Genomic DNA, 15,676 nt, shown 5'->3' with positions numbered 1-15,676 from the left:
TCGACAAGCCTCGCTCGCTCTTACTATGACACAAGTTAAATTAATTAATGATATTTGCTTACATGTTGTCAGATCTCGGTTACTCCATGTTGGGTGAGAGAGAGAGAGAGAGAGAGAGAGAGAGAGAGAAGGGGAGGGAGAATATTATCGTGCATTTGTGTCGTGTTTTGACTTATGTTTGCAAACATTTCATACGGATTGTCTTTTCTCCCTCTACCTTCAATGAGTGGTCTAGAGAGAGAGAGAGAGAGATTACACAAAAACACATCAATAAAGAGAGAGACTTCAAACCAAAAAGGATTTTGTCCCTTTCGAGTCAAAAAGATTTCAAAAGTTACATCATTGCCAAAAAGGCTCTGGAATATACATATATCTACATAGTATAGCACTCATAGTTGTGCTATTTCAACAAAATCAAGATATTGAGCTGGAGCTTGACATACTTCTCTTAAATCTTTTTTTTAAAACACTATCACCAATAACTTACAAATACTTATTTACCCATTGTTCAAATGCGAGTTTTTGTCTCACGTTGTCTTTGGCCCCTTTAGACTACTCCTGTTACATTTAACATTTTCGCATCTTTCTCTTCTTCTTCTCCCTTTCGTGCACACTCACACACACACAAAGAGAGAGAGAGGGAGAGAGAGAGAGAGAGATTACATAAAATCACATCACTAAAGAGACATTTCAAACCAAACAAAATAAGTTTTTACATTATTGCCAGAAAGGCTCAGGAATATATCTACATAACACTCTTATTCGTGCTATTTCAACAGGATCAAGATATTGAGCTGGAGCTTTACAAATTTCTCTTAAATCTATTTTTTGAACCCAGCTCAAGTAAATCTTGTAATGACGAATCAACCCAAGCTCTTGCTTTAAGAGCATGAGTCTAAGATTGGGAAAGAAATAGAGATCAAGCAACCTGATGTAAATCGTGTCCAACTCTTCATCTATATATGACCCCCAAACAGTGTAGTTTTTCTCGATCACTTCCCATGCCCATTGCCATCCCCATTCAACAGGTCACAAACTTCCTTCAAGGGCATCAACAATAAGATTTTTTACACTTGGAAAAATATTCTCAATTTCATGGGCCATTTAATTGGCTACAAGAAAAGAGGACAACATTAGTACTAAAAGCTTAAAATTAGAGAGAGAGAGAGAGAGAGAGAGAGAGAGAGATGATCAACATGGCCACTTGTTAAAAGTGCACTTAAACACTTAAAAAAAGTATAAGCGCAATATGAAAATATAAGCGCAATACGAAAGTATAAGCGCCATGCCAAAATAGAGCTGCATTGCCAAAAAGTGTCAAGAGATCTATAAGGTCAAAGTCTTTACAACAACCTCAATGTTTTGGTTTACAACAACGACTCATATTCTACTCTATAATTGGACGGTTGAGGATCACTCCAATATATCCCATTGATAAACTTCACAATTAACTTCAAAACTTGAAACTCTTCATCTAAAATATAAGATTTATGATTGTGATATATCTTTCGCAACTAAATATCACAACCACAAACATTGACATAATAAATATCAATCATATGTAGTTCTTGTAGGACTCTCATCAATTTTATTTCGCTCAATATTTGTGACGCTTTGCATAGTGAAATGCTTAAGCGTCCACAATTTCCATACCACCCATCTGCATATGAATACACCCAATGATGCCACCAACACCATGTACCATTTCCTTGACAAATGTACTCTTCCTTAACTTTCAAATAGATCATCATCTTTATATGTATTGGGAGAATAGCCAATACATCATGACCCATGTTGACCTACATTAGCAATTAGCAAAGTTCTCTCTCTCTCTCTCTCTCTCTCTCTCTCTCTCTCTCTCTTATGTAGTAGATAAAAACCCACTTCAATAAGCCAACAATAAGTTAAAAAATATGGTTCTTAGAATTCTTAGACAATGGATCAAAGTGTTCGATCAGCTAAAGAAGTTGAGCCTACGACACAGTCTACTTGGAACTCTCAAGATCCAAGGTCCAACACGTCGAACACTGCGATCGAGGCGTCGAGGTGCATCACCCAAAGAATAGATTCTAAACATCCATTCATTCACTCCATAGGGACCGTATGAAAAGTTGTAATTGAGAGGTCATTGCATACCTAACTCTCGTACAGTGATTCGCATATCATTTATATCAAACTCTATATGATAATAACCTACAACACTTCTAAAATATCGTGCTTCATATAATGCCAAGACAGAATGTCTGCAATAATATTGAAGCCTACAATGTAGATAACAACCAACCATTCAGGCGTAAAAAGTAACAACACATTTAGTGTCACATGGATTCAAGTTCAAGCTATACGCACCGAAGGATCTCAAAATCTTCGATAATACGAACAATATCCTCAGCATGTGTAGGACCCCTCCACAATGGAGGATCTAGAAAAAGACGTCGCACATGTAATATACAAAATAAAGACCACAAAGTTCTCCTTCATGGTAAAAGTAAGTATCAGTATACAAAATAAAGACCACAAAGTTCCATTCATGGTAACAGTAATTATCAAAAATAGATTTTACATACCTCTAATATAAGAAGGTACATCATTCAGGGTGTACGAAACCATGATGTATCGTGCCATTCTTTATCTGCTCTAACTGCAGAGATTTAGAAGTTTAAGAGCAAGAGAGATGAAATAGAATAAAGAAGACTTTGATGATCATACTGTAGAGATGTAAAATTTAAGTGAAGGATTTAAGAGAGAGAGAGAGAGAGGAATAAAAGCAATCTAAAAGACTTTGAAATTTCATAACTTCACAAAGATGCTTTGAATATTTTAAATATAGTAGAGCTAATACAAAAGAGTTATTCAAAGTGTAGCCTGTGTGTGTGTGTGTGTGTGTGTGAGAGAGAGAGAGAGAGAGAGAGAGAGAGAGGAATGAAAGCAATTCAAAAGACTTTGAAGTTTCACAACTTCACAAAGATGCTTTGAATATTTTGAATGTAGTAGAGCTAATAGAAAAGAGTTATTCAAAGTGTAGCCTTCGAGAGACCACGTTAGGGATTCTATAAGTCCAAGGACCTATATTGTATACATTTTGCAAGATATGGGGGGTGTTTCAACTTGAGTAAATATCCTCAATCAATATGGTGTAGTGCGGTCTCCAGCAACCCCCACCTGTTGTGCATTGACTGGCCTCTCGTCACTCACAAACCAAATATTAACTTGGATCTGACGATGCTTGTGGTCCAAAGAAAAGGCTACATGGTAGTATCCAAGAACTTTCATAGCCATATCCCTACCTAAGTATAGCATTTCATAAACACCTACGATGATAAATCCTCGATGGTAGTGATCTCTGCAATGGCATCCATGAATTATATAGAGCATTAAAAGCTTAAAACTACCAATATACCATATAAAAACTCTTACAATATAATATGAGTTGTATCAATTAAGATTACCAAAAACATAGCAAGAACTCTTCCCCTCCATTGCGGTGGATCTTCAACAAAGTAAGTCAATGTATAAGCCAATCTTTTCAAGAAAATAATAGGTCAAGTTAATACACTAAATTAAAAAAGAAGATAAATACCTCGAATGAATTCAGTGATATGACCCACTACATAGCCTTGCACTGCATCAAGGATCCATTTGTGGCCAATTCTTTGATCTAAGAGATATCAATAAAATTTAACATCAATTGTGTCGGACTTTAATTGAGATCCACAATGTCAATTTGAACTTATTGTTATGAGTTTGCTAGTTGCAATACTTCCTTGAATACAATGTTTGGTGTGTAGTAACACTCCGCTAATTGAGTGTTTTCATTATTGACAACAATCCTCATGTCAGCTGCACTTCGCACACGTGACATTGCAACATACAATTGTCCGTGAGAGAAGATCGATGATGCAAGATATAGTCCAAGAATTCGTAGTGTTTGCCCTTGTGCTTTGTTGATAGTCATCCCAAAAGTAAGCCTGATTGGAAACTAACGACGCTTCATTTGAAATGGAAGCCCCTGATGGTTTCCAATAATAAAGTCAATCCTTGGAATAAAAACTATCTCTCCGATATTCGATCCTGTAACTATCTCTGTCTCAATTACCTTATGATGAAATTGTTTGCATATCAATCTAGTTCTGTTACACAAACGACGTCTTGGATCCAAATTCCGCAGCAACATGATAGGAGCATTCTCTTTCAAGACTAAAGCATGATGTGGAAAACCACCACCAAGAGTAAGGCTATTCAAATATTCAATTGTGTACAAATGTGTGTTTTCCTCTGACATACAAATTGAATATGCACTAAGATACTCTTTGCAAACTCCATGCATTCTTTGCAATGCATAGTCATTGATTAAATCCACCTCTTTACTCCGCGGTGCAAGTATTGCTCGATCTCTGAAAAAACTTGCATGATCTTGCACGACACAAATCTCCATATATAAATCCTAGAAGATCCGCCAAACTATTTCTTGGAAGCATCATGTGTGAAGGTATTTTGACTCTATCTAAGTCTCCTCCATCATCCATATCCCCATTGCCAATATCAAGCGCCCAACGCGAAAAACTTTGTTGAAGAGCATTTTGACCACATTCAAGTATGCGCATATTTCTGGTAAGCCTCAATATCTTCGTACATTTCCATATGTGAGAATGACAAATGAAGCATTTACAATGTCTGCACGACTACCTTTTGGTACAACAGGTAGTATTTGTCGAAAATCACCTCTAAACAAAACGACTTTTCCACCAAACAAAGTATTTCACTGCATAATATCTCTTAAAATTTTGTCCACTGCTTCAAATGCATAGCGATTTGTCATGGGAGCTTCATCCCATATAAGCAAAGCTGCATTCCTTAGAAGTTCTGCAAGTTGACTATATACCTTTATATTGCAAGTTGATTTAGAGTGAAGATCCAAAGGTATCTTAAACTTAGAATGAGCAGTTCTTCCATTACTCAAAACCAAAGCTACAATACCTGAAGATGCACATGCAAGAGCAATTCTACAACTTCCTCGCAATTGTGAAATAAGTGCATTGTATAGGTAAGTTTTTCCCGAGCCACCAGGACCATCTAAGAAAAATACCTTCCCTGAATGTGTGTCAACAGCTTGCAGCACTTGGTGGTAGGCATCTCGCTGATCCTCATTTAAGGAAGTCTCCATACGATCTGCTATATTATGTTGCTCATCAACATTAAACATTGTCTCTTCAGCCATAGCACCGGTTTCACTTAAGGATACCATTGTTGAGTCTATTGCAGGCAACATATAATCGCAAAGCCTCTTCCCATGTTGTTGTAAAAAGCACTCTATATGAAGCAAAGCTTGATTTTTTGCCACATCAAATCGTACACTTGCATCTGAAATAAGCATCCTAGTCCTCACATAATTCGGTACAAAATGTGTCCCAAAGAGCAGTCGGATGTAGTGGCTCACAAAACACTAATATGATTGCAAAGAGTTATCTCAACTGCATTCCATTTTGAAAAAAATATGCCTCTTGGAGGCAAAGTGACCATTTTTCATCGTCTTGCAATAATCCTCTAGCTATACATGCCTCCTTATATGTATCAAAAACGTGACCATCATACATCCGCAAGTTTTCAAAAGATTTACATCCTTTGCAAATATTGAGTAGCATTCGTAGGTAATAAACCTCATTGCAGTTGGGACAATATTATACATTCTTCCAATCGAAAGACCATGTTGTCTTGGAGACCATGCCTTTTGACTTTTATTCCATACCCAACCACTTGGAAAGTCATTATATGTGAGGCTATTTGCTTTTGAATAGTTTTGATTTGCAACAAACCATTCTATCAAGGTAGTTTTTTTATTTTGCTCGTTATCCAGTAAATCTGATACATCATCACCATCTTGGAATGTAACCATATTCTGCAATGGAAGGTGTACTTGCAATCGTTGAATAGTTGGTTTTTCACTATGCATGTCAAAGCCAAATATTCTCCACATAGCCTCGGATGCAAAAACATAACGTGCATTGAAATAACTCTTGATCTCATCAATAGGCCCTTCAAAATCTTGAAGAACAACAGTGGCTCTATCATGTCCCTTGTAGACATACTTATAAAGATATTTAACGGAAGTGAGACAATTGAGCAGATCTCGACATTAATATGGTCTTTGTATCTTAGTGATAAGAGAGGGCTATAAGAAAAAACCCAACGATTATCTAAATGTAATTTTTAGAGGGAACAAGCATTCCATCATCTCGTCTCATATACACAGGATATCCACTTTCATTTACAGACATAGACACAGAGAATGTTCGTGGAAACCTGAATCTACACTTTCCATCAACCATACATGGAGAACTTGGGTTCAAGGGACCACATGGACCATGAACATTACAACGGCTAACCACATCAAATAATTCTGGAAACACATTCTTATCAGGGAGCTCTGCACAAACCAACTTGTCATAGTGGAATGTATCTATGGGCTTACATTCGAATGCAAGTATCAGCAATATATGAGCATGAGGAAGACCTCGTTTTTGAAACTCTATTACTGAAACATGTCCAATCACCTCACCAAATACGGCTTGCTTGATAAGTAAATGCATCAAATCTTGGAACTTCTGATAAAACACACGTGCAGTCACATTAGGACGATCAACGGCACTTTGTCTAGGTAGTAAGGCATTATCTATTTCCTTCCATCGTGGATTACATGTGAATGTGATGAAGAGATCGGGTTTACCCCCACTACAAATAATTGCCATTGCATCTTGGAATAGTTGGCACATATATCTTGGACCTCCAACAAAAGATGAAGGGAGAAAAATTCTACGCCCAGCATTTTGACCTTCGGTCCTCTCTAAGCCATCTCTTGCCTCAACCATGTCAACCAATCCTTGGTACACTTCAGGAAGAAGTGTTCTTTGGTTATTTCGCATCCACAATAGTCGTGACTCCTCTATAGTACTATAAGCATCCACGACATATTGTTGTAGTAGCCTACCCCCTCGAAGAAGACACTCCATTGTATCATCTCTTATTTGTAGGCGGAAGCCATAATATTGCTTCTGACTCAACTTTTTTCCATCGCTAGTTTGTAGATAAAGATGCCACCCATCCTCTCCAGTTGGAAATAATAAAACATACAATAAGGACATGTAAACTCAATGCATGTTGGAGATTATTTTCAAGCCCCCATGTTGAAAATTTAGTACAATGTCACAATGGCTAATATTTCTATCATCCCCTTGCCCAGGCATAATTGCAGCAACTTTCGAACCCCTTGGAGCGAGATATTGTCAGCCATCACAACGATGCTCCGCAATAACCATCCTAATATTGGGTACAATAGCATCTCCAGACAAAGAAGCAGTAGATCATAGAGCATTCGCATAGGGATTTACTCTATGCATCATCAATTGCAAGCACTCTAGAATACTACGATCTAAATTTGAAACATGATGCAATCTATTGCTCAACTCATGCTCGGTATCAAAAAAATATAATTGTGCAAAGCGTGGAACTTCATTTTGTCCTTCTGTTGACGCTAAAGAACCAATGCTATGATACACAGATCCATGTACCTTAAAAGTGTATACACCTCTTCCACCACAATTAATAGTCTCATCGACATGGGCACCAAGAGACACAAATGCCAATGCATTCTTATAACCCCGAATGTTTTGCAAGAACTGTCTACTTCTTGTTGTGTTTGAACTCATCAAATCTTTCAATTCATTTGGTGGCTCATTCAAAGGAAGTAATCTAACTCTTCCATCAAAGCAACAATATTTACCCACAAATGTTTGGATGGTCTTTCCTTCAGCCTTCCAGGCCTTTGCTCCGCATTTGGAGCAAACAAAATCTAAGCTTCCTAAGTTGTGCAACACACACTTTTTGGATAGAATAGGTGCCATCGACTTGTGATGTAAAAGGAGAGAAGTTGTATTCCACAGTATTCAAAGCGGATGGACAAACAACGCTTTGCTACTTTAGTATAGTTTTCCTCTTCAAGGATAACTATAGGCTCTGCAGTCTCTTGATTACATCGCAATGCTATGTTCTCAGTCGTACCAACATCCATGGCTTCATCAGGCAAGCATAGTCGCTCATTGCACTCCAGTATAGTTCCAATGGTATTTTGTAGTGAATGCCTTGTTCTCTCTCTCTCGTGTTATTTGGCGTCTCGACTTTTGCGATTCATCACATAGTCGGCTTCGTCATGCATGACCAGGTGATAATATACGTGGTCCTGATACCATCTATCAAATCACGTGCAAGTAGATATTCTCATAAAAGCTACTTTCTATAGTTTTAATAAAAATTAATTTTGACTCCATTTTGCATAATAAACAATTAATATTAAAAAAATCAAATTCTCTCCTCTAAACTAAATACAATTAAAAAAAATAGTTCGATGAAAATACAACATAGCATTACATATTTCTTCCATTATGAAGATTAGGTCGTTGAGCAACTTGGCGTTGCTTTGGTCGAACCAATCTAGCAAAAGCACTTATTTTATTTGTAGTAGCTCGCATATTAGAAAGTCTTGAACCTTGAACCTTTGTCAATGCATCCAGCTTGTTGACAGTACTCTTCAATCCTGGCGCAATATATCGTAGAGTATTGTCTTGATTTCTACCTTTTGATTCGCGTTGACTCCTTAAAACCTCTTTTCGAAGATTCTCAATAGATTTGTCATCTTTTGAGAATCTTCAACTTGAGAGAGTTTCTCTCTCAAATATGCCCCACTCTCTAATCTCTGCAAGTTTGTTTCTTTTGCCTCTTCTCGCAATTTCCACAGTATCCCACTTTCAATCTCCAATGCAGAGCTTAATGTTTTAACCACATCAGAGACATTGGTTTGCATCGTCTCGATCCTTTTGCAGGAGGCTTTGATCTCTAGCAGAGTTTCAATAATAGGCTTTTCAGAATTCCACCCAACATTTTGAGCTGCTCTCTTTGCGGCATGCACATTGCGATAGGAAGAGATGACAATATCCCCTCTTCATTAGCTGATGCACTTGCAGCTATATGAGAAGCTCTCAAGCCATTGGTTGCAATAGCGAGAGGAATGGCATGACTAATCTCCATTCTACTGTACACAAAAAACTACAATGGTTGCAAAGAGAAAGGTTTGAATGCTTGTAAATAAAAAATAATTCTCTCAAAAATTCATCATTTAAGTGGCCGCAAATTACGAAACAAAGAAAATACATGATCTCTTTCTAGTTTTGGGAAATAATAAAGGATCGAATGAGAAGTGGCAAACAAACGCATGAATAAAAGTTTTGCTTGATACATGTTCAACCTCATCTACATTTGAAAATGGGAAAAGAGAGTTTAGCGCTAGGACGCTTGAAAGCAGGCTCCTTGTGATTCTCAATCCTATCAAGTCCACCAATGCTCTTTAAAGCATTAATTTTGCTATAAGCTTCACTGATAGAACAACAACCTAAGTCAAAATCAAGGTAGAGTGCATCCGAGTACCCCAGCTTTACTCGTATTTGAAATAGGCGTAGGTTGCGGAACCATTGACTGGGATTATTTTGGATTCTAACAACACCTGGTGAAAGGGCACCCCGTCTCGAGTCATGGAAGTGCGATCATAGGTTCTCCAAGCTTCTTCTACAGTAACACCCGGAAAGAAACCTCGAACAATGCTTTGAAAGAAGTTAGCTTTCTTTTTCGGAGAGTAATGAATCATTATGTGATCCAATACTATCTCCATTGCTTCCAATCCATGAACAAAACATTCAGCAGATACCCTAGGTGCCATAAGGTTCCTAATGGAAAAAATGGGATAAAATAAGAGACAATGTAAGTGTAGTTACTCTAGGACTTCTTCCACAAAACTTGACATTACAATACATCTCTTCAGATAAGTGCTCAAAGCATTAGAGATTTCTAGCTCTCTCTCTCTCTCTCTCTCTCTCTCTCTCTCTCTCTCTCTCTCTCTCTCTTCATTTTCCATCTATTTCACTAAGCATCTATTTCACTAAGCATGTTGAAGAGTGGCCTTTGAAAATTGTAGGCTTCGAAAGCAACATAGGATCTCTCAATCACACATGTTCTTCTCTCTATCTAACCTTGTCTGAAATCTATCTCCAAGTTTTATGAGTTCTCTATCCATTTGGTCACCTCTTAGTGATCAAACTGTGGTTTTTCTTTTTGAACTATAATGCATGTGTCTATGGTAATTGCATCTGTAGAGATGTTGGGAGCTTGTTGGCAATGGTGCTAACATCATCTCCTCGTGAGCTTGAGACTTTCTTCATGAGGTAAAAGTTACCAAACCCAATACAACATTTAGATTTGTTGGATTGCTCCACGGGTTTTAAGTTCAACCTAAAGTGGCAGAATGTATAGAACACTCAGGTGTGGTAGCTTATTGTCAAGAATAGGGTCTTGATTATTGTAATGCACTCTTGATCCATAGCTGAATTGCATTGCCCTACCATTAGATAGTTCTTTCAATTCAATACCACCATAGATAGGATGCTCATTGAAATCTCTTCCCATCTTAGGTTCCTTGAATTTTGACCCAATTGAAGTACATTGTACACCTATTGAATATTCAAGTACCCTCTTGAAGAAAATATTGAGTTCAAGGCCCGTTCAATAGATACAAAAGGCCTCTTGGTTTAATACCATGCTCTCTTGGGATTGTCTTTGGAGTATTATGCCTTGAGTACTACTCAAAGATATCATAGTTCTTCTAGGATTGCTCGACACATTTACATCAGGCTCACGATCTTCTAAAACCATTTCTATTTCTATGACATTAAATCTATGCCTATGTAACTTTATATATATGTTTTAGAGTTTAAGTGCGCAAGGACTCGGACACCCTAAGTGAACTTGTAAGGTTTGCTCTCATAGGCATCCTTAGTTAGATAACGTTTTATTTTAATTCATCTCTCTCTCTCTCTCTCTCTCTCTCTCTCTCAAGCTGCGTGGGGTCTTGTTTCTTTGTGGAGTATTTTGGATGTAGCCTCGTATCCTCATTGTGGGTGTTCATCTCCCTCTCTGTACCCTTCTTTATGGTCACATGGTCATCTTTATGTCTGTGTGTGTATCTTTATGAAATTAAATTAGGTTAATTTACCAGAGCAGTTCCTATCATTGTTATGTGTGTGTGTGTGTATGTGTGTGTGTGTGTTTATGTATATGTGTGTGTGAGCAAATCATCATAACATTTCATTTCATCTCCATCTCTATACTTATGTTTATGGTCACATGGATCTACTCTTTTGAGCACACCATCATAACATTTCATTCATTGTCACCTTTAACTGTGTGTGTATCTTTATGAAATCTTTTTATATTATTAGCAGTTCATGTCATTGTTATTTGTATGTGTGTGTGTGTATCTTTATGACCACATGGATCTACTCTTTTGAGCACATCACCATTACATTTCATTTCGATGTTGTCATCTTTGTGTGTGTGTGTGTGTTTCTTTATGAAATCTGTTTGATTTGGCTAATTTACCATAGCATCTCTCTCTCTCTCTCTCTCTCTCTCTCTCTATGTGTGTTTTGTAAGTGTATCTTTAAAATTGAATATTCTTCTTTCTATGTGTGTGTGTGTGTGTATCTTTACGAATAGCAGTTCATGTCATTGCCATCTCTCTCTCTCTCTCTCTCTCTCTCTCTCTCTCTCTCTCTCTCTCTTACAGGTTATTTTTGGCAATAGGATGACATTACGATAACATTTCATCACCCTCTATCTCTTAGGTCTACTCTCTCTCTCTCTACCCCTTTTTTTTTCCTTTTTTTGTCTTTTATTTCTTTCTATGTGTGTGTATCTTTAAATTTAATTTAATAGAATTAATAAATTGCAAAATCTTCTTTCCATGTGTGTGTGTGAACATTTCATCACCCTCTCTCTTTCAAGTCTACTCTCTCTCTCTCTCTCTCTCTCTCTCTCTCTCTACCCCCTTGTTTTTTCATTGTTCTTTGTCTTTTTTTTCTTTCTATGTGTGTGTGTATCTTTAAATCTTTAAATGATTGAATGAAAACAATAATCAAATAAACAAATTAAGTAATTGAAATGAATCTAAATCTAAAATAAAAAATCAAACATAATTTTTTAAAAAATTACCTGGTTGAGTTGCTTCACGCACACCGTCGACTATTGTGGCCCCACTTGAATTGTCTTGCGCACTTGCTGCCTATGATAAAAACTGAATGTTAAGTGTAGATCGTCGATAGAGCATGCCATTGAACAAACAAACATTTCATAACTCACCTTGTTTCACAAACACCTCAATAATGATCGACGTACTCACTTCGATTTGCGTGCAACTGGATCTACGTAGAACAACATAACATTTCATTTCATGGTATCTCTCTCTCTCACAGGAGATGTTTATAAATTTTCATTTCTCTCTCTCTCTCTCTCTCTCTCTCTCTCTCAAAAGATGTTAATTCATTTCATTCTCTTCAAAAGAGAAGAAACAAAAGAAACGTTAGTATAACGTTTCATTTCCAATTCATTTCTTTCATTCTCTGTCTCTCAGAAGACGATAGCCTAACATTTCATTTCTTTCATTCTCTCTTTGTAGAACGTGCAACACACACACACACACATAGGCGTGCTACAGATGCTTCTCTCTCTTTGTACAACATGCAACACACACACACACATAGACGTGCTACAACCTCTACCTCTCTCTCTCTCTCTCTCTCTCTCTCTCACACACACACACACACACACACACACACAAACGTGCTCCAGATGCTTCTAGATGCGCTGCGAGCTGGCGGTTGCCATGAACGGTACGACAACACACACAGACACATACACAGTTTGCCTGCGCAACCACACACACACATAGACGTGCTACAACCTCTACCTCTTTCTCTCTCTCTCTCTCTCTCTCTCTCTCTCTCTCTCTCTCTCTCTCACACACACACACACACACACACACACACACACACACACACACACACACACACACACAAAGGCACCCTCCAGATGCTTCTAGATGCGCTGCGAACTGGCGGTTGCGATGAACGGTACGACAACACACACAGACACATACACAGTTTGCCTGTGCAACACACACAGACACACTCCATTCTTAAGGCGTACATGCACATGTGCACTTGGTGCGAGACACAAACGCTGTATCGACGTCAGCCTGCCTGCAAACAGCCTCACAGCTCCATTCTTAAGGCGTGTATGCACATGCATGCTTGGTGCGAGACAAACACGCTAGCCTTTGTCAGCTGCACACAAACGGCCTCCACATAAACGGCCAGCTCTGCAGGCCAAGCAGAGAGAAAGAGAGAAAGCGTGCAGTCGACGTCGATACCGAGACCGGGCAGCATGCATGATGAAGAGAATGGCGATGGCGATAGCTCACCTGAAAAGACGCGCTCGTAGCTCTCTCTCTCTCTCTCTCTCTCTCTCTCTCTCTCTCACACACACACACACACACAGCTCGTTGTGGATTGACGCTCTCTTCAGTATCTCAGGTATGTATTGTATAAACAGTTTACGCAAAGCCTCATATTCCCTTGGCAGCGGGGCCATCCAAAATTCCTTGGCAGCGAGTCAGTTAAGCTTGCCGGCGAGGTGCAAATGCATAGCCGCCCGCGCCCTGGCCTCATTCAAATACTTCTTGCAATTCCTGCAATGTAAAGCTCTTTTTAAAAAAAACTTTTACCTTTTTAGCTAGTTTTCTACGTAGAAAATTTTACTTTCTCGCATATGCGGACATGTGGCAGAGGTACTTTGCCGCCATATTATGTTAGTTAGATTGCAAGTCTTTAACATGATTACAAAGCTACGAGACTATGATGTTTCTTTCAATAAACTAATACATGCTAAGAAAATCAATTCTATAAAAAGCACAATGGCTTGCGAATTAAAAGTGGTCGGTTGCTCTCACTGCACTTTTGCACAATGGCTTGAGAATTTAAAGCGGTCGGTTGCTCTCATTGCAACCGAAATTGCATGAGAAGGAGCTCTTTTTCGCTACGACCAAAAGCGGGAGTATAGGCGCAAGTATTGTTGGTTGCGACCAACACAGGAGAGATGGTGGATCCAAAGCATAGTAGAGTAGGGGTTCTTTCTATGGCTAAATCTATACCAAATACGAATGGTAGCTGATTTTTATTACACTTGTTCAAGGTTCTTTGCTACATGGAAAGCAAATGATTTTTGGATTAGTATCTTGTGGAATGGAAGTCGTTAAAAACGACTAGGAAATGTGCAAACAAAAAGGAGAAAATGGCATGTTTGTGATGTAAAAATCCTAAGAACTATTGATATTGATTGAAGACATACAATGCAAATGGTTTTGCACCGGCCAAAGCAACTAAAGTGCCATAAATTTGATGCATCTTGTAATGCCAAGAGATAGTGTCTAGATATTTTAGGCCATAACTAACAACTCAAACAATCCTTGTGCCAATTGATATCTCATGATGTTGGGTATCATGTAATTCTTGTGGAGAGCCTACTCAAGGAAACTCCTTGAGATCAAACCAAATGTCTGCCACCTCTTTGCATCTGGCAAGATCCAACATGTAGGTACAACAAATACAATATGCCAAACTGCATACAGACTCGAGAGAGCATATATACTTCTACTTTTGTAACTTGCTTCCTTAAAATCTTGACCAAAAATTCCTTTGTACTTGTGCTCAAGAAATATGCCCACAACTAAACTGCTCAACAAAATCCAATACACAAACATGATACGAATACACAAAATTCCTTTGTACTTGTGCTGAAGAAATATGCCCGCAACTAAAATGTTCAAATCAATATCCAATACACAACATGATACCAATACTCAAGGTAAGAATAAAGGGACTGGCTCGGTCAACGAGCCAGTGAAGAATGCTAGGGCTTATCTATAACATGGAAAAACGCTAGGCAAAAACCACGAGTAAAGAACCTACTATACTTGCCATCTATAGCGAGATCTGCACCCAAAGGGCTGCCCCCAAGGTTGGAGCTCTCCAAAGGGATGTATGGGAGAAGCATCCAAATTTTGTTGATTGTGGGAATAGGAACTAGATGTTCGCACTAACTGTCAACACTACGTGCAAACCTATCCAAAGAATCTTGACAAATCTGATGTTGAACATAAAAAAAACCACCCATAAAAGGTTACAAACATGTCCCATAATTGGTGGAAACAAGCTCACAAGAGATCTTAAACCTGCCCCACAACGCGTACTGACAAGCTCACAGAAGCGCAAAGGAATGATCGAATATGTAGGGTCACATTACCATTGGGGAAGGAGAGAGCATGGAGATAGGATAAGTCCACAGTCCAATAAAACCTCCTTGAACTATTATCATTGTTTGTTAAGGGTTTGGCAGCACAAGATACACCTCCAAACGTCATCCAGGAAAGTCGAATGATCAAATAAGAAGTGGTTCTGAAGATTAAAATATCCATCTCTACTTGTCAAAGCCAACTCCAACACATGCACTGGAACATGCACCTGAATTGTTGCATATCGAAACAAGATTCAAATGAAGTCGTAATTGTAACTCCCATCCTTAGATGGAAAAGGAAGAATCATTGAACATCCTATACTTCTTGAAGGAAAGAGATCCCCCTTTGTCATTCGTAATCCACAATGTGGTACAAAAGTGCAATTGAATCGTCAACTTGCTACCCATCAGATAGGTATCTCCGCTGACAATTCCAAGAAAGACATGA

General features: G+C 38.3%; 2 protein-coding genes across 2 annotated transcripts; both read right to left on the bottom strand.

Annotated features, from left to right (window-relative positions):
* Positions 1-3,979: 3,979 nt before the first annotated feature.
* On the bottom strand, positions 3,980-4,435 carry LOC147418348 (uncharacterized). Its single transcript, XM_086507101.1, has one exon. The coding sequence runs from the start codon at positions 4,433-4,435 to the stop codon at positions 3,980-3,982; it is 456 nt and encodes a 151-aa protein (XP_086363227.1).
* A 1,759-nt stretch (positions 4,436-6,194) lies between these two features.
* On the bottom strand, positions 6,195-7,139 carry LOC147418347 (uncharacterized). The gene has a single exon (XM_086507100.1). It carries the CDS (start codon positions 7,137-7,139, stop codon positions 6,195-6,197), a length of 945 nt encoding a protein of 314 aa, XP_086363226.1.
* Between the last annotated feature and the right edge of the window lie 8,537 nt (positions 7,140-15,676).

This window comes from Adiantum capillus-veneris, chromosome 30, assembly GCF_014529385.1.
Source record: "Adiantum capillus-veneris isolate H3 chromosome 30, ASM1452938v2, whole genome shotgun sequence".
NCBI lineage: Eukaryota > Viridiplantae > Streptophyta > Polypodiopsida > Polypodiales > Pteridaceae > Adiantum > Adiantum capillus-veneris.
This window is presented reverse-complemented; position numbering and strand designations above follow the sequence as displayed.